This window comes from Diaporthe citri (assembly GCF_014595645.1).
Source record: "Diaporthe citri strain NFHF-8-4 chromosome Unknown scaffold_1, whole genome shotgun sequence".
Classification (NCBI taxonomy): domain Eukaryota; kingdom Fungi; phylum Ascomycota; class Sordariomycetes; order Diaporthales; family Diaporthaceae; genus Diaporthe; species Diaporthe citri.
In genome coordinates, this window is record NW_025064846.1 from 5,439,672 (window position 1) to 5,459,594 (window position 19,923).

Genomic DNA, 19,923 nt, shown 5'->3' on the forward strand with positions numbered 1-19,923 from the left:
TGTGACTGGTGGGCTGTGTTATTCGGTTGGGCAATGATGATGGTGATGGTGCTGGTGATGGTGCTGGTGCTGGTGATGTTGTACTATGGTGATGGACCGGCCGGTATTATTAAATTATGAGGACTTCCAGAGTGCTGACAGAAACGAGCAAACTTGTGGAGGCGAGGCGGGGGGGAAGCTAATAAGTATATGAACCTGGAGGCGACGAGCATGTGTTTGTTTCAACGGCAGGAACAAGACTCCAAAACCTGCGCAGATATAGAATGAGCAGGTTTGGGAATTATCTGTCACGGTGGACTGGGTGAGTGGAGCTGGGCTCCTTGGGTGAGTGTGAGGGTCGCGGTGATGGACAAGGAACAAGCACCAAGTCGAAACGAGGGCTGTCGAACCTTTTTTTGCTCTTCCTGCTGGTGCATGCGCGGGTGAGGCTCGATCGGGTGTTAGTGACCTTTGGGGAAACTTGCTCACTCAGGCGAAGAGCACCTGGCTGGGCACTCTACCCTTGTCACCGCCGCGCCGTCGCATTGTGTGGGGAAGGTAGTCTGTGTTAGCAGGCCTGGCTCTGCGGCCGACCTGAGACTCGGCGTGGGATATCAGAAGGTACGGGGCAACTTGCTCAGGCTAGCCCAGGATCTGGACCCCTTCTCACGTCTCCCTCTACCGATCGCGTTCCATTCGGCTCTCACAAGCTGCCTGGGCCAGATCTCGGCCTGGTAGACGGTACACGGCCAGTCCACCTTGCACTATCACCTTGCGAGGCCTGTCAGTCAGTCCCTAGAGCTGCGGTTTCGTCTGAGCTCGCGGCGATCCTCACCTCTGTCGCATGGTCGAATCCAAACATCAGTCCTCATTCCACCCTCTCCCAGCGGCAGCATTGACTCTGTCCACCCACCATTCGACAATCCTGAGATGCTTCATGCGAGCATGCGTCCCAAGCTTCCATGATCAGCAGCCGCCTGCCTGCCTCCCCGGCCTCCCCTGCCCAGCCGAACCCTCCACTCGTTCCGGCGCAGGTCCCACACAGCCAAGGACGCTCCCCCAGGCCTTGTCGTCCCAAATCTGTGCTTCCCCCAGCACCCGACGAGCCTCATCATGCACTACCAAAGTCTTGACTCGACCTTGGCCGCGTCGAACCACTCCGGCGCGCTGCGATGCCATCTTGGTCTCTTTCTTGGGAGCCATGCGCCGGCTTCATCACCGCCAGGGACCAGAGCTCCCTATTCCTGCATCCGTGGCCCATAGCCCATGGGGCTCAAGCTCATGTGAGCAGAGGCTCGGACCGTCACGAGCGGTAACGCATAATTCGGTGTCCTCATCCCACCCGGCCTCGACGGCCTGGGCGCCACTAGCTGGGCCCTTCTCGGTCGTCCCATCGCGACGATCGCGACAACCATTGGACTAAAATCTAAACATAGCGGAAGAGCCTGGCTGTGCCAAATCATTCCCTTGTAAACCTCAGGGCATCTCTCGGCGGGTGGGCCTTGGCGTGTCATGATGTTCTCAGGTCCTTGACTGATCCGTGGAGTTGGTGGTCGCCTGCTGATTCTGCCTTGCTTTCAGGACCATCAACGTCACTCTCTTCAACAAACTGTATTTGCCTTTTTTCCTGCAATGGGCCCAGTTGCGATAGGGACACCTTTACATGACCCCGCTCCGGAGCTCCGGAGCATCGTGTTCGTTTCTGAGATTCTAGTATCGTTGTCTGGCACGTCAGTTCACCGAGTGTTGAACTTGACATTGACATGGACGGAACACATGTGTGGATAATGATGAGCACGCACCGAATCCCCCGCCTCTCGTGCTCGGTCGATTCTGCAAACGTGCAAACTCGAGTACAAAGCTGCACGGTTCTATGATCCCCGTCTATCTAGCACAGCTCCTGCATTGTCTCTGGCATGAGGGAGGCAATCAGAGGATGAGATCGATTCAGAGCTTCTTGGAACATCAAAGTTGTTTCCTATTGAAGGCAGGCCCTGCATCTCGTCAGATTCTACCATAGTGTCAGCTTGAAACCTGCGCTCGCGGGATTGCTCTCTATGTGCTGCCGCATTCGAGCAAGTTTCAAACGTCTCGCCCCAGCGTATTGTGGGCTTGCTTGATGGGGAGGGATCACGGCCCCGAACAGCCTCAATAGCCACTAGCTTCACCGTTTGACTTGCCCGAGCCTGGTAACATAACTGCACTTGCGAGAAAACGACCACCTACGCTTGAAGATGCCTGCGCAGGTGGCCTGTCACAGATCAAATCCGATCTCGAGGGCCGAGGCACGAAGGCCCTGGGATCACGGTCAGATTCGCGGTGCCACGACTTCTTATAAACCTTGCAGTTGCAACCCGTATTTGAACCGAAATCGCGAGGTGCCCTGAGGCTCGGGTGCTGTGGATGTGAATTCATGCTCAGCTTGATCTGCAGTAGTCACCGTAGGTACGAACACGATTTCTTTGGCTCTGCTTTTGTTCCCCAACTCATGCGACTCATGCCTTGATGCTTAAATTGCGATTGTTGTTTTGGTGCGAGCAACACACTGCATGGACCTGCAGCAAAGTCGGACGCAATCACATTGGGGCAACCGTGACGTGCTGCGGGTCTTGTGCTCAGAACCTTCAAGGTACCAGATCGTTAGCAGGCAGAATTCGGGCCATCTCCCAAGAACATGTTGCGTGCTACCTCTAGTGAGGGCTCGGCAAGCAAAAAAGGTTGAGTGCTCTCTGAGTGGCTATGGTCTGTTTAGGAAGTCCCAAGGCTTGCGTGCATCTGGCTGTGATGGACTTCGCCCCGTACGGATGCTATCGCAACTGCTGTTACTATGAGATACTCAAACACTGCTTACAGTTTCTCAAGGCGCGGAAGAGTGCGCGTGTTGCAGTAGCAGGGACCTCCTCTACATCCGTCCAACTGAACACAGATCCTGTGCTCTGCGCAGTATCGCTGCAGCCAGTTGCCGCTGCTTGACAGCAGCCCGCCACGATACCACCATTCCGATCATGACGCGCCCCCAACTCCAAACTTAGTCTGCCGTCCCTGGATGAATCGTTCACCAGATGTTGGCCCAGACTGTCAGCACGGACGGTCACGCCAGACTACCCTGCGCAGGTGTTCCGGGGAGCCATGGTTTAACAGGTCTGTATTCTGCTAGACCTTGGTTTGTGGATTGTTGACGGTCAAAAATACCGGTTCCCGACCTGTCACAACACATTCCTATGTATTGCTTTTTCACATGGCTCGCTAGGTGCGCCGAGACAGGATCATCGACACGGTGGTAGGCCCTTACGCCCTGGAGCCTAATGAACTTCATCGGATGTCTTGGGCATCGAGGATCTCCTGCCTTTATTTTTACACGAAACTAATGTTCTTCGTTTTCGTGCTTGCTAGCACATACAAAATCTCCCCAGCTTGGATATTCAAAAGGGGTGGTCTCTGCAGGTTTGGCTCTGCAGGCTGGGGGAGCAAAACCAGGGTGAAAGGTCAAAAAGACCCTCCGAAGAGTCAGAAAATACCTCCGTCTTCTGCAGACCGTCGCTGATATTTTACTGGTTGCCGGCTGGGTTTGAACTTGGGATCATCGGCGTAGGTCGAAACCTGACGCCTACCCAAATCGGCCACCTCGCCGGAGGTGATTTCCTGGTGTATTTTGTTGTCTATGTAGCTTCTAGTTGGAATGAGGCCAGAGTCTTGATGCTGGTCTGGCTCGAGGGAAAGCTGCTGCGAGGCCGCCTTGAGTCTCCTGCCAGGTATCACGGCCAGAAAACTAGCTATCTGGGGCTGGCGTGTCCAACAGAAGTCAGTTCGAAAGACCCAGAAGCATCCTACACCCAAGAACATTGGTAGAAACAATTGAGTCTGCTCACTCGCTGCCTTGAGGTGATTGCTTCGCGTTGGGTAGACGGGAGTCGACACGTGAGTTAGGCGTACAGCAAAGGTGCGTATCGAGTTCTCCTTCACTCAGACAACAAGTCTTCCTGACTCTGGGATGGAGGAATGACATCTCAGTCCCGTCGTCTCATTCCAGACATCCCAACCCATTCGACTGACTGTAGGGTTATGTCAGGTGCGAGCCTCTCATGTAAATTGTACACGTTCCTGACAACCATGACTCTGTTATTCGACCTCGCGGGCAGAGAAAAGCAAACAACAACGGGCCAAGTATCTTTCTGTCCGTCTGCCGTGTTTGTGGGTAACCTCACGAGGAAGAAAGACATGGCTAGGATGGCATCAGTATCACATGGTGATGATGCGGGATTGCCCTGTCCACAGATATCGTGGCTCGTACCCAATCATTACAAAATGGAAAGGTTGTGAGATGACTTTCATGAGCAATAAAATATCTTCTGAGGCTGTGAGCCTATCGGAGGACAGCCCTGTCCGGTATCTAAGTGAACCGCCCTGTCCTGCTGTCAAGTCTGCCTCAGCGTTAACCATGTACATCAAAGTAGAGCCATGTCCATGCCCTGGGCTTATGAACATTCCAGGGCGTGCCCTCTTCGCAAGAACGGAGACGCTTCTTGACAAGCACTGTGGCCAAGAACGCCACATACTTCATACAGTCGAAGCGCCCTCGACCAACGCTGGGTCGTTTTCTGCCGTGATCGCAGCCTAGGAAAGTACCAAATGCCATCACTCCATCCACCACCCCCCATCGCGCAAGCTACAGATCCAAACGAGACACTCGCTGATAGCCTGTGGCCGGACTTAGAAGGCTGTCTGTCACAGACCCAGACCAACATCCCCACCGACTCGATGATCAGCCCTCGTCCAGTCATGGCGGGTCACCAACTCGCAGCACCTTCACCCTTCTTCTCAGTGTGGCAACCAGCGAGTTGCCCCCAAAGGCCATCAGACCACCCCATCCACTCATACGCCCAGGGCCAGCCGGCGCTGAGCAATGAGTGTGTAATAACGGCCGTTATCCCAGTCAGCCTATCGGCCGCAACCAGAGGTCTCATGGCCATCGGGACAACGTCAGCAACATCGTATCTTGGCCAACGGGAACGCAGCAGAGTAGACTTTTGTGTTCTTCCGACCGGGGACAGAAAGACAAGAGGCAGGAGGGTGTGGGGACCAGGGAGAGTGCTGCTGGAGGCCAGACGTTGGCAGCACATAGAAAACCTGAAAACCTGCCCAACTCTGGGTGTCAGGCACCTTGCAGACCTCCATGGACACGACCACAAGCCCGATGGCCCCTGTCAGCGTGATCGTGGAAATCACCCCCCTCTGATGTCTGCTTCTGAATCCTCCGTGGGCGAAACGAAACTTGAAGCACATGACCTGGGCACCGATCTCACTGGTGTATGGTGATCACCATATGGAGTATTGGAGGATCAAGCGATGCATGAGCAGCACAGTGTGCTTGTGTCCAGTCAGTAGAGATATTCCCCCTTTCAACGCTCACACAGAAAAGAAATTTCACATTCATAGAGATCAGGAGGCCAGCCCTGTATAATAGGCTATGACAGGGATGTTTCCAACCATTTTGCGATTGGAAGCTCCATACTATAACGACCAAGTCCAGCCAGGCTATGTGAGCTCCCATGAAGGCATATTCCCCAAATCAAACCCACCGGGCGGACCGTGACCCAGAGCCCGAACAGTGACTGTCCAACAGAAAGACAATGGTCGTGTCCACATGGCGTCTCAGTCGCCCAAGGCCCAGTCACGAGTTAACCGCCCGGTGCAGCGAACGAAACAGCAGTGAGGCATGCTTACCTACCCACCTATTCACCCAAGAGGCTTTCAGGAGCAAGCCCGATATTCCCGCTTAGCCAGGCCCGTACCTGCGCCGCAAAGCAGCGTGACGCAAGGAGTATCAGAAAATTAGGGGGGGGGGATAGAGAAAGAAGAAAAGGCAAGCCCAGGCATCGGTGCAACAATGGCCCCGCTGCATCTGAACACCAATTTCAGCACACATTTACTCTGACTACTGCCGTACGACAGGAGCACTGGTGACAGTGCAGGAGAGGGTAAGCAAGGTAGCCAAATAGCTAGGTAGTACTCAAGTAGCCAGAAGCTCGAAACAGGGGCTTGGAGGCGCTCACGAAGGGGGGGGGATAATCGTGAGTGGAGCGCGTGGGGATCGTCCCGCCCCTTTCCCCTGTGGCCCGGCGGAGCCCAGGTTGCTTCGATGCGTCACAGCACTTGGTGTGCCTTGCACGACATGCTAGCGCAGCGCGAGGTGGCCCTGGCTTGTCTTTCCCAAGACCGATTGGGGAGGGGGGTTGGATGCTCGCACAGCAGCAGCGGCGCCCAACAAGGGGCTTCCTCTGGCTCTGTGCTGGGTTGCATCCCGCGGGATCCACGGCGAGGAGGTGGGTGTTGATAAGCAGCTATGTAGCGCGCTCATGTGGGCCCAGCTGAGGCCCGCATGGCATGAAACGGGCGTGTTTCCTGGTGTTTTGCCACGACTGAGAGTAGCATTGGTGTTTCCCACCCAGGCCTTGGGTCAGGAGGGATTGGCGCTGCGCTGTAACAGCAATAAATCCCCGAGCCACTTGATTGCCTCAGGAGCCAAGGACGAGGAATCCCATCATTTCCTTCTTCCGGGAGCCTGCCCACCGCGAGGTGCTCCCCGCTGCCCCAGCAGGCAGAGGCTCCGAGCACAGCCATCTCTCGTGGCCGCCGCCCATGGAGGAAACCTGCGTACCACCTGCCAGTAGCCGTGAGCGTTGGGGTCACGGATCGAAGCAGGACCATGGCCTTGCCTGCGCACTGCCGCGGCCTGTCCATGCAAATGGCTGGCGCTCGACACGAGTGACAGCTATGGCTTGCTGCAGCAGGACCACCCATCAGCAGTGGCTATCCGGGCCGAGTCCTCACGGGCCCGGTATTGTGACAGCTACTTTGTCGTCGACTCGATCCGAAATGGCCGTCGCGTGTCGTTGGATTGTCGTTCGACGGGCCACGAGCTCTCTGACAGGGTCTCCTAGTCTCCACTGTTACCCCAGATATGCGGTGGAGTATCGTTGATACACACTCAAGCAGGGATGATGCTCCAATCGTACCCACCGTAGTCCCGGGGGAGGGGCTCTGGTTCGGAGTCTATTTCAACGACATCTTGTGGTACGGTACCCGGCGCGTGTGGCACGCAAGAACAAGCTGTCTCTCTAAATGTCTTTGCTGTGCATTTGTGCTGGAACTGACATCGGAAAGGGCAATATCCAGCAATATCCCCGACTGCAGGTCGGCGCGCAGCCCGAATCTTCTCTGCCCGGGGGGTTAGGCTTTCCGGGTGCAGCCGGCCAGTCAAGGCCCATGTCTGTGGCACCTTGCCCAAGACAAGACAGCCAACACACCCCGATCTGGACAAACGCGAGAGGCAAGCTCTCACGACAAGACAATCTTGGGTTGCGAGCGGGGCTGGAATTGGAACCGAGACGATCGAGTCTAGTAGAGCCGGTCAGTGTCTCGAAAATAAATTGACAATACGGTGGCAAGCCTCCCCGTGAACGGTGCCGCAGAGGCAAAAAGTGCCCCCTTGCTCGGTCCGAAAAGACTCGGTGTCGCACAAGGCAGAACAGCAAATTTCTGACCGCCATTACTGCTGGTTGAGGGCACGAAACCCATCGTTGTGCGTGCGATTCGGGTTCAGCTTCGAAGACGGGGGAGATGAGGGTGAGCGAGGTTGGGACAGGGTCGACGGGGAGAGTTCCGGAACCTAGGGCCCACGACGTCTTACTTGTGCGACATGGCTTGCCTCCAGATCCAAAGTCATGGAATATGGCTGCTTCGAGGCCGACAAGATTGGTGGAGAAACACCCTATTCGAGGCGAGCGCTAACCTCGCGATTTCTCCAAGGGTAGGCTCCAGGCGCGGTGATCTCGGAGTCGTGCTCTCGAGCGCAATCTCTGCGAGGATTTATTGTCTTGGAGCTTGGAAAAACAGGGCCGGTGAGGTCGGTGATGGTTGCTCGGATGAAGTGCAAAGCCAGTGGAGGCCGGGAGGCAAGGTCAGCCGTGGGCCTGGTGGAGGCCGCTTACCCCCTTCCCCCCCCTTTTCCCACTTTCACCGGTCAGTGATGGCTGGTCCTTGGGATCAGCTCTTTATACGTGGCTGCGTGCGGCGTACAGGAGAGGCTGGTCTGCTGAGTGGTCACGGGGGAGTTGAGGCCCTTTTGGTTGTGGTGCAGGCTGGGATCCTAGATGAAAGACCACGGCCTGCGGGGCCTGATGCTCGGTGTATCTCAACTAGCCAAGGGGCAGTGGGTGTTGACGTCGATATTGACGGCCTGGAAATAATGGAGCGTGGGGGTGCCTTGGCCTGGCCGCCTATACGACACCAGACTCGAGTCCCTCTCGGTCGCGAGCCATCACAGTGCATTCCCTGTGACCAGGCCATCTGTTGACGCGTAATGAAGGGGGGAGGAGAGCTTGTTGGGCCTCTGAGTCGATGGACGTGCTCTCCCAAGCAGCCCCCCCCCCTCCCCTCCAAGTAGAGACAACATCTCCTGGGATCGACAACAACAAGTCAGCCCGGTTTGTTCAAGGATCAGTCAATCGCGTACTACACACCATAGCACCTCCCCACACATCCATCCGCTCGGAATCCCTAGTCCTCTCTTGTAGTGATGTCGCGCCTCTTGTGGGCACCGTCTTGCGTTCCCCAACCACCTGGCGTGTGGGAGGGAGGGAGGGAAGGGGCGCGGCAGCAGCGAGTCCCTTCTCGAAGACCACTCATGGCCTCCCGCGAGCTAAGGCCCAGGACGGAATGACGGGATGAGACGCTATCACCGTTCGGGATACAGCTGAGTCGGGACCGGCTCTGGCGGAACAAGGCGGGTGACGGCCCAAATTGCGCATTCTGGCACTTTGAAATCTCCAGTATCTCAGTGCGGCATATCCTGCTTGTCTCCAGGATATGCTTGTCTCACCTAGAGCCGCTGGTCTGGGCACCGGCTGAAGAAGGTGTCCCCCTCTGTTCTGGCCTCAATCCATCGCCGCGGAAGCTCATTAGCCCGCGCCAGCTTGGCAGCAGCTTCGACCTGTTGGAAGGCTGTCTGTCGCTTACTGGAGACTGGAGATGGAGATGAGGATGGGGGCTGCAGGAAGCAGACCACTGACAAAAGATAAGCGGGTGCAGTGACGGGGGCGACGCATCTCGCCCCGTAAAGTCTCCCTCCCAGCTGGGCCTGGTGATGACCATTGTCTCAGATCCGACGTCACGCTTGCGCCCGCTGTTGCTGTCGCTGTCGCTGTCGCTGTCGCTGTTGAGATCTCGAACAGGGGAGAACCGAGGTCGCACCTGCCTCGTGACGAGCCATTAGTTGTAGGCAGACCTACAAGGTGCTGCTCGAGACTGAGTTCGGCCAGACCCGCCACCAGACGGATTGCACTCAAAGGCGTTCAGGCTCTGACAATGTAAAGGCCTCGTCACACCCAGTAAATAATCTTGTCAAACTATGACCTCCTAATGATGACCCCCTATGACAGATGCCTTCAATTAACACAAACTCCATTAAATCCCCAAGCCCGGCCTCCAAACCATCCATGCCCAGTAGCAAAATACTACATTCTGTATGATAAACAGCGTTGCCCGTGGCCAAATGTCGTGAACCTGCCCTGTTGCTCCCCTTCCTTGACCCTATAAAACATAGAAAATGCCATGAGACGGTCTGCCTCTCCTTGTCGTTTTTTTCTCTCGCTCTTTTTGCCCTATTTCCGTGACCATTCCCCGTCCTGTAGAACGCCTTGCCATGTTTTCGAGAAGCCCGCCACATGCCCTAATGGAACAGCCAGCAGCCCGGAACGCCTATTATAGCAAGTGTGGCTCCTTGAGCGTTGGTTCTGTTCAAGCGAAGCCATTAGAGAGCCGCACCAGGCCAAGAAAAATCGTCCTAGGCGCGAAATCAGCACCCTCAGACCTGTTGAGGCGCGCAATGCCCACACCGCCCCAGCCCTGTGGTCATCGTGGAGTTGAGGACAGCGCCCATACACAAGCTGTTCTGCTGGGTGCGTCGTCCAGCTTCGGTAGTCCCCGAAATCCTCTGCAGCCGCCAGAGTGTACATTGGTCCAGCTACCTCTTGGGATCCCTCGGTGACAACTCGCCGCTGTTGCCCTGGCTTTCTGTTGAAGATGGACTCCCATCTCTCTTGTCCTTTCCATCCTTTCCACAGCATTTCACCAGCTTATGTCTCTGTGAGCACACCATAGGTTAGTAAACGGAGTGCATGGGAATAATAGTTACTTGTGCCTTGGTCTGGCAAAAGGCCAGGCACTCAACCTAGCCCCGTACTCACCTTCAAAGCATCTTTCCTGGAGAATGCCTTCTCACACCCATCACATGGGAATGGTTTCACTGCCCAGTGTATCCTCTTGTGCCTCTTGAGGTCATGATTTCTCGTAAAGGCCGTCGGGCACTGGTCGCACTGATGTGGTTTGTCGGGCTGCCGTTGTTGCGACTGAAACATCATGCCACCAAAATGGCCCCCGTAGGCTGCTGCTGCCGCCGCTGGCGAGTAGTGCGACACCAGGGCCATTGGCTGCCCCGGGTTGCCCAGATTATGCATATATTGTTGTTGGTGCCCCGAGGAGTACGGAGAAAGCCTTCCTGGGCCGGGGGCCGGCGGTGGCGGTCCTGGGGGCCCAGGGGGCCCTGAGCTTCCCAGCGGGGAAATTGGCGCTGCCAGACCTGGACGCGTCGATGAAGGCATTGTTGACATGGGCAGCATCGAGGAGATGCCAGGAACGTAAGGGGGTACTGTCCCTGCAGGGCTTGGGAACGAAGATGATCGACCAAGTGGTGGCGTGGGACGTGGCGTATAGCTTGTGGAATTTTGCCGAAATGGTGGTAATATCCCATTGCTGTTGCCGTTGCTCGTGGCTTGGTCAATGGAAAGATGTGACATGCTCGTTGCGGGAGAAGAGTGAAACGATGGCAGCGTGTCACCTGGTGTCGTTGCCGTGATCGGGGAGATGCTGTGTGCCGTGGTTGAGGGCATCGTATTCATGTTTTGGAAGAAGAAACCACCCTGGTTGAGTGCACCTGGTGTTCTGTTGCCATACTGCTGTGGTGACCGACCAGCCCAAGAGTCGTGGGTACCCCACGTATAACCTGTTCCCCCGGCATGCGACTCAGGAGAGGAGCCGCCATGCATGTTTACTGGGGAGGTTTGCAGGGGCATGGCTGTCCCATCGGCCACTGATCGTCCTGGTTCGAAAAGTCAGCATGGTCGGCCCAGAGTTGCGCGAGGAAGAACGAGACAGCGACGAACTATTGCTGGGGGTGCCATTGGAAGCAAGCAGCGAGGAAGTGGTGACTGGGGCTGGGGAAGGTCTACTCGTACTGGGAATATCTGAAGCTGGGTATTGGGATTGCGGAGGAAGGCTTGGGAAAGGCGGCATCATCAACTGACGGCTGGTCCCAGATTCTGGTGTCGGTCGGTGGCCATGGCCGTGACCCAGATGATCGGCATGGTTTTCCATCATTTCGATAATGCGGACCGGCTGGATTTCAGACGCCTTCGCGGTGTAGAAGCCGCGTACCCGAGCTTCGATGTACGTACAGGTTGCGCGCAAGTGAGTAGCTGACTTGTCGAGCTTGAGAACGGAAGATGAACGGCACGCTTGCCTGATTATTCTCGACTGTAGATTCCGAAGGAGACTTTGAGCCGAAAGGACTCCGCGTCAAGGGGTCGGAGGAGTCCTGGTGTATAACTCCGCCGTCGTTTGGTGTCAATAGGCCTCCGAAAGCTGTGGTGATCCAAAAGGAGCGACGGTGTGCCAGAGTCGACTTGTGAATTGTTGGTAGTGTTGACAGCCAGTCAATAAGCAGAGACACTTGAGAGGATGTGTGCCTGTGTAGAGCGGTTGCGTCCAGTTGCCGCAAGAGACGATGAACATATATGTTGCAGGAGACCTACTTCCACGCCGCCTTTCTATACAATATGTATTGAACAAAGGTTATTCCCCAGTGAACAGAAGGCTGCTGGGTTGGGCTGGAAGGATCCGGGGAGCTTGGGGGTGGGGACCAGGGAGGTCTTCTAATGGCGAGCTGTGTTGCACCGAGCTGCAAGACCAGCAAGGTCAGGGCCAGATATTTTTGGCCCGGGGGGTATGGGTTTTGTGCAATGTCTCGTCGAGTAGCCTCAGATGGGCTAAAATGAAATGTAACAGAAAGGGCAACGCCCAGGTCGTCCGATGCCCAATATCAGTACGGTAGAACGAGGTGACTGGTCTCGGGTTGAGTTCCTGAGCTCCCAGCCTTGGATCGACGTGTGTCTTTCAAACCCCAGGCAGGATTGCGGTGCTTCTTCTCTTATGCTGGAGCTCCTCGCAGATGTCTCCCTTTTGCTAACGAGGCTAAGGCACGCTGCGCGGATATCTGGCCGAGCTGGTATGAACTGCGAGAAAAGACAGTCCAAGTAGAGGCAGGGTACCCAAGACGGCGAATGAGGTGCCCGAGGCAGTGGGAGCCCAGGGGATATTAGCGCAGGTAAATGGTTCCGGGATTGGAATACGTGCTGTGGCGCCCGAAAGCTTCTGGTTGTGGGATGCTGGCCTTGCTCTGTGTTAATCGATTGAAATCCGTGCAGGGGGGCTGCCAACTCTTTGAGACCCCCTGGGTGATCCTCCTTCACAATTGGCCCGCTGAGGAGCACAAGGTGCAGAGAATACTCACAGTATGCGCACCCGGCCAGACAAACCTCAGATGCGCCAATGTGAAGCGGGAGTGACCAGTACTTTCGTCTCCGTTGCCTTGGGACTCGCTTGGGCGAAGGCGGCCGGCTGAGGGGAGATTCACGGCCAGTGATCCCAGGGTTTTGTCCAGAAGACAACCTCTGCAAGGTAAAGGTGTGCGAATGGTGAGAATGCCGCAAGACGGTCGTGGTCGTCGCTGAACTGTTGATTTCATGAAGTCCTGTTACATCCTGTGCATATGAGGGGTGCTTTACTACGGAGAGGTCCCGCTGTCAGAATTAGAGGAGCAGGCACCCAGCTGATATTTGCAAGAATGATGAGAGAAGCAGTAAGCTGCTTTGGACGGATTTCTACGTGGAATACGCATTAGTGTCAGTGGTCTCCAGTCTGCAGAACGTCCGGGCTGTCTCATGATCTGCTTGTGGATGGGTGATTAACTGCAAGGGGAAGCACTGTCGCTTCAAGAAAATATAAGGAGGTTGCCCCTGGAGCTTGAGGGTAGCTTGAGGGTCAAGCCAGGTGACCCTTGGCTTGACAGGGATGGTGAGATAGACAGAGCGGCTGCCGAAGTGGATATGCAGATGCAGATGGCGGGCAATCTTGGAAGCTGAGTTCTGAGAGTAGCAAGGGTAGATCACGCGGCTTAAACCAGGCCTCGGACAGGACGTCAAGTCCCTCCGAACCATGGGGCCTTGCATCGGGACACTGGCTCGACTGGTCGATGGCATGTGGGAAGAGGTTTCCGCGGTACGTAGCAAAACGCGCCAATTCCCAAGGCAAAGGAAACGGTCTAGCGGATCCCGCTTGCTAGCACGTTTGGGTCCAGAGCCTGGGCATTTGCGCTTGGATCCAGAAGGATGAGCACCCTGTGTTCAGCAGAAGGGTGTAAATCAAAGGGGGCGGGGGAGATGGAGGTTTACAAGTACACCGGTGAACACGCTTGTCGGATGGGGCTAGCAGCATCGATAATCTCCCCAGTGACGTTGGTGTGCTGGCTGGTCTCTGCATACACAAAGCCGACAAGACAGCATAGGTAACGGCAAGGTCCACGTACAAGGGCTCACTCCAGGAGAGCGAACGACACAGTACAGTCGACATGCCTTTGAGCTCTGATCGTAAGCCAACCCGTAGCAAGAGGTGAAATTTGCGCGAGACGTAGCATGAGAACAAAAGAGGGAGGCGACAAGAGTACTACGGTACTGGCCCGACTTGTGCGAAAGGACTGGCACCCAGGACAGCTCTCCATGCCCAGAAGGGCTAGATCATCGCCTGCCCTGTCCGTCTCTGCCACGCTCGACCCCTGTCACCGTCCTCGGAAAGGAATAGACACCGTAGCATTGGAGAGGCAAGCCCCCATGTCTGGCGTTCCTGTCCCTATAGCTGCACCAGGTTTCCGGGATGAGCTTAAAGGGTCTGGGCTCGGGCTCGGGCTCACGCCACACACCCATCCTATTGGGATGCCCGCGCTATCTGCTGTGCGTGTACGTACTTCCTTGCACCTGATAGACGCTGAGCTCGACGTGAACCCACACTCTGAGGAATCCCTGTCCTAGCGGCCACCAAGGGCTCGAGGAGCACAATCTGTCGCACGCGCCGCCGTGAGCTGAAAGGGATCGTTGATGCTTGGTTGACGCCTTCTCCAGGCACAGACGAGCCAACAACGTGAACAGCATCGCGCTTGAAGGCACTTGATACTCTCTCTGCACGAAGAAGAGCTTGACTCGAGCCTAATGCCGCAGAGACGCCAGCTTTGACGACCATGCAGGCCCCTTGCCACGGCTGGTTCCCATCGTCGTTTGTGACACGCAAACTGCGAAACTCAGGGTTGGGGTGTCAGAAGAATAGACCATGAATGAGAAGATTCAAATAGTCTGAGATACACGAACAGTATCAGTTGTGATCTTGGTTTTTTTTTTTTTTTTTTTTTCCCTCCCAAATGGTGTGCCTCTCTTGGGGATGTGATCGAAACACTCAGACGTATCTGATCTGTGTAAAGCTGTCACAAGATGGTGTATGGCTTGTGAAGCATGCAACATTGTTATTGAGTTCAGAGTCTCAGGATTGTCGGCCTGCCGGCCTGGATAACCTTTTGAGGAACGCAGAGTCCAGAAAGTGACTGAAAGGGTGGTCTCGGTCAACATTGCTGGGAAGGGGGGGGGGGGTGGTAGAAACGTGTACCGCGATAGCACTGTCCCGCCCTGTCCGTAACAATTTCAAGACGGAGCCTCCATCACGATGTCCGATCGCTTGTGCCGTATCAAGCAAGCACAGGAACGAGTTGAAATTGGTGCCAGAGTGCAAGAGCACTTTGTAGGTCCTTGGTACCGCGACAAAAAGCGGCCCAACCTTAGCATGGTGTCTTTTGGCGAGGACGGCGAGGAGACATCTGAATGACAACTGCACTCCGGCTTGGGGTCAAAGAGGGCGAGCTTGGCTAGCCAGTGGCAAGGTCTGCTTATCGAGGCAGACGTACCAGTGCTCTTGCAGTCTCTGCGGTGCCGAACAGTAGGGCGACGTCAAAAGGAACGCGCGCGCCGGTACGTAGACGTCAAAGTTGGCAAGCTGCAACGCTGCGGCAGTGGCTTTGCCGGCACGACGCCCCAGTGATCCTCGGTCGAACGCCTCGCAGCCGGTTCCCGCTGCCAGGGCTCGAGCATTGAGGAAATAGGATCGCCTGCCAACACGTCCGCCGTGTCAACAGCCGTGCTGATGGGTGCCATTCAACCCACAGTCAGAGGAATCTGTACTTTCTTGTCACGTTTTGCTCATTGCTGGTGTAGCTCATTCGTGGCCAATGCTGCATGCCTGTCTGTCAGAGACGCTGTGCGACTTCGCGCGTTATGGCCCGGTCCCGCGTGTGCTCCGATTTACGTGCCTTGTGCGAGGGGGACATTGTGCAATTTGTTTGCTGCGTTGGGAGTGCGGATATCAGTCCGTTCCCTGTGTAACCGGCGACGGTCGGGACTGAACCAACCGGACATCTCATTTCAAATAGGAACGGGGCCAAGACTAAGCCTGATAGTAGGTGGACCTGTAGATGAGAAATGCGACTCGTAGAAGAGATGCAATGTTAAAGCGAGCAGCGTCCTCATGTGGAATGGTGCATCTGAAGTCGTCAGCTGAATGTTTAGTCTTTTTGATTGCAGGAGGGGAGCAAAGTTTCCAAGGTTGGGACGGAACTTGGGCCTGGGCATCCATTCAGCTTGTGTGCTGCCCACAGGGAACAGCCTTGGAAAGAGGTAGCGCGGGACACAGTAGTCCTGCAGGCTGCAGCATTAATGATGGGCGACGGGGCCATCTGGCCATGTGCAATGAACGAGCGAGCGACGGGCTCCGGGCGAGGAGCGATGATGAGAGACGAGCGATGGATCGAATCTGGCCCCGAAGTGGGGGGGGGGGAGGAGGACAGCTGCGGGAGGGGGGTGTGCTTGTTCCAGGAGCGAGCCGTGCGCGCTCCGCTTTGTTCCACTTGATGAACAGACCGTTCCGCGGCGGAAAGATGTGACGAAGCCAGGCCCTGCGTCCTGCCTGTGCCGTCCTGCCTGGTGTGCGTGTGTGTGTGTGTGCCCGAGTGCCTGTGGTGTGCGTGGTGTGTGTGTTTGAGCGTGAGTGTGAGTGCGTGTGCGTGTGCGCAAGTGGTTGAAGAAGGTCGCGCTCCCGCCTGCGGAGGTACGTAGCCTACATGTAACTCTGCATATTGCGTTCCGGGGCTGCCCTGTCAGGGTGGACCCTTGCCGCGGATCACACATGCTCCGTCAGACAGAAAAGGGGGTCCAGGGCGAGTTGGGACGAAGCCAAGGCAAGGCCATGAAGGCGACGTCGTTGTACTGCTTGTGGGGTGGCGGAGGTCTGGAGGGCCGCATAGATTCCGGTCTACATGGCAGATCTCAAAAAGGGCGGGACCGGGGAAGGAAGCATTCTTGGGAAGATTAGGCACAATATACTGCATGCGTCCAGGAAGACGGGTGAGGCTGTCAAGCGGCTGTCAAACGTCAGACACATGCCAGAGGAGGGGGGCTTTAGGTCTCTCTCTCCCCACAGCGCCCGGGCAGGCACGGCAAGGCAGGCCAGGACTGGGCAGGAATGGAGAGTGGCTTCCTTCAAACCTCGGAAAGCAGGGGGTCCTCGCCGGACACTTTGGGGCAGAGCACAGGAGGGATGGTGCGGATCAACTGGGAGGCAGGTACCTGATCCCGTCCCTTCCCCACGGCGCCGCGAAGCCACATTTCCCATCAGGAGAAGCAGCCGTCGTAATAACGCGGACTGTTATTACTGTGACAGGTTGTGATTGCTGGGTCTGTGGCCTGGCCGTCACCTTCCTGCACCATGGGCTTGTGGCGCCTTCCCGTTTGTTGAATTGGGTTTCGGGAGATGGACAAGCCCACCCCCGGCCGAACCCTGCCAGCACTGAACTCAATGCCTCGAAGACGTTGGAATGCAATAAGAGGGCAGGTGCGGGCGCGGGCGGGGGCCAAGCGCAGCTGCAGGTGCAGATGCAGATGCAGTTGCAGTTGCCATGTTGTCTGGTACCTAGGTACAGCACCATTTGGGAAAGCATGAATACACAGGCACGACCCATGGATCGCAATCTTATACACTCCTCCTACCAGGGTAGATAGGCACCTACCCGGGTACATCCCTAATATCCATGATATTATGGTACTAAGGTATCCAAATTGCCAATGGAGGGAGGCACCTGCTGACCTTATTACTGCCTCGTCACCTTCGCATAGGAGCCCAGCTTGTTGCTCTGCGGTCGTGGTCGAGATGGAATCACGATTCTATCAGTCACCCATCGACTCACCCACGACACCCGCCAGTCCAGCGGTCACTTCAGCCCTGAACCGCAATGTCAGCGGCATTGGGGCCTGGAACACTTGGCTGCATCCGGTTAGATTTGGCGAGACGACTTCTGGATTTTCCTTTTTCCCTTTTTCAATTTTTTTTATTTGCCCCTTCCTCCCCTCGGGCCTTGGTACGTCATGAGCCAGCCAGCCATGGATGGCCGGTGACAGGCGAGCGGCAGATCCGCATCCAACCTTCGACTCCCACGCAGTGCTGTGTAGCATGTATGCACGCAGGCAGCACAGCGTTGAGTACTGCCGGCTTGCGTCGGGCTGGTAGGGTTCCCAAATTTAGCAGCACCCAGATCCCACCCAGGCATGCGATCACACCCGCGGTGTCGAGTCTGGACTGTTGATGCATCGCCGACAGGGGAGAGGACGATCTGGCCCAGCCCGGTTCTTCCTACAGCACATGTGCCTGTGCCTGTGCCTCTGCCTGTGCTCCGCTCCGCTCCTCGTCTCCACCGACAAGAGGCGCCGCGATAGCCGATCACCAACGCCCAGACCTAGCCACAGGCTCAGGCTCAGGCTCGGGCTCGGGCTCGGGCTTGAGGCCTCGGGGCCCCGTCCAGCTTCACGGCCAAGCGAGTCAATGCGGGCAGGCAAGCCCTACGTTGCTACTTAGCATACCGCACTGCACACCGTAACCTATCTCACCTGCAGTGTGGCACCGGATGCTTATCCCTGTTTAGGTTTGCGCCACAAGCCCAGCAGATTCCGACAGTCTGGGTGCCTCGAGAGATGAACCACGCCAGCGGCATCATTAGCAATAGCCTGTCCTTCTCCTCCCCCTCTCCCGCTAGTTCGGGGGTCATGCTGGGATGCGGGCCCGGCCTCGCTTCGTCCCCGGGTGTGGATTTGCGAGGCCGGTAGAGAGCTGAATGGGCGACACAGCACCATCGTCGAATGGCACTTCAGCCTGCATTGCACATACAGCACCTACCTACTCTGTACCCAACCCAACCCTGCCCACACACCCACCTCCCTCCCTAGGTAAGACAACAGCGGATCAATTCAAGGCCAGTCTCCGAGATTGGGTCTTGCTCAATCGGGAAACAGTCGCGCTCGGGTCGTGTTACGTCTCGAGTGGCTCCCTCAAGCAAGGTACCCAAGGTATCGGTGGCCACTACGCCTGTCTCTGACGACAACAGGCTACCCCAGTCCATCCACCTCGCGGCGACAACCGAGGCCTTCCCCACGGATTTTTGCCCAGACGCGAGCGGTCGCTTCTGCTCCTCCATCCTCCTCCCCTTGCTGGCTGGCTGACCTGGCCGGCTGGCTGGCATTAATCCTTGAACCTCGTGGTAGATGCACAGGCTGCAGAAGTGGCGCCAATTACGACGAGCTGCAGGCAAATGCTGCAGTCGGTGTAGAGGACCGTCGCAGTATTGCTGCACGATTCTCCAAAGCAGAAAGGTCCGTCGATCTGATCTGTGCGGAAGCCACTTGTGTCCCGACCCTTCTGCTGTGCATATGGTCCTGCCCCGGATCTGTCAAACTTCCGGCCCTGGAGGCTATCGAGATTTGGGCCAAAGACCGGATGACAGATGGGCCTCGTTTGGGCTAGGGGAGGGCCCTACCATGGAATAAATCGACCACAGTCCACAGAGTCAAGCACAATCCGACCCTTCAACCTGGTGACAGGCGTCCATCTAAACCTCCAGCTGTTTGAGGGACGCACGCAAGTCTGCTCGGGCCGGCGAGTGTGACGGTCCCCACTCTGGTTAGCCCAAATGCTCCGCTGCAAGCTCTCGGATTGCGATCTCCTCCAGCTGTCACCTCTTTGAAATCGGCCATCACCTGCCCCTCTCTTCTCTGTCTAGTGCAAAACACACTGTGAGAGGGCAAGAACCATGCACACGCTAGATCCAAATGACGAGTTAATCTAGTGTGTGCGAGATTCCGTGTCTTTCATGCAATAGAGACGGGATGGCGGTCAGTGGCCCACCCCCCCCCCGATCAGTCGGTCTGTGGCCGCCAAGCCTCACAATGTGAAGAGGTGCAGCTTAGCTGCAGAAGTACAGGTCCCTGGAAACCCTTGCCAGCTGCGTGGGACGAATGCCCATGAGGTGACCTTCATGGAGGCCCGGGCCCAGATCTTTGGGAATTGGCGGTCGACATTGCCACCTCGAACCACACCCGGTTCTGCCGTGTTCGTACAAGATGCGCTTCGAGGCACCATCAGCGAGAAGGAGCGCTGTACACTGTGTGTTTGGTGTTACGGGGGCTGGAGGAAACAGAACTCATGACAAGCATGTGTGAGCCTTTCGGAAAGCGGCAACGGTCAATCGCACCGGAAACTGCTGTTCCACTGAGCAATATACCGAAGTCTCTCAATGATGCCTAGTGACCGTCGATTAGGTCAGTCAGGGCCTTCGCTGCCTCGACCACTGCCAGGGAGAAAACAGCTGGATCAAGCAACACTTTTGATGGGATCTGATGCGAGTTGCTG

At 56.4% G+C, this 19,923-nt stretch overlaps 2 protein-coding genes across 2 annotated transcripts; one reads left to right on the plus strand and one right to left on the minus strand.

The window, feature by feature from the left end:
- Positions 1-8,860: 8,860 nt before the first annotated feature.
- On the minus strand, positions 8,861-10,640 carry INS49_001467 (uncharacterized protein; the record flags this gene model as incomplete). The annotated part of the gene is made up of 3 exons (XM_043162294.1): positions 8,861-9,003; positions 9,051-9,231; positions 10,227-10,640. 3 exons carry the CDS (start codon positions 10,638-10,640, stop codon positions 8,861-8,863), a joined length of 738 nt encoding a protein of 245 aa, XP_043030800.1.
- Positions 10,641-11,155: 515 nt separating this feature from the next.
- INS49_001468 (uncharacterized protein) lies at positions 11,156-11,643 on the plus strand (the record flags this gene model as incomplete). The annotated part of the gene is made up of 3 exons (XM_043162295.1): positions 11,156-11,292; positions 11,355-11,484; positions 11,578-11,643. The coding sequence occupies 3 exons, from the start codon at positions 11,156-11,158 to the stop codon at positions 11,641-11,643; spliced, it is 333 nt and encodes a 110-aa protein (XP_043030801.1).
- Positions 11,644-19,923: the final 8,280 nt, after the last annotated feature.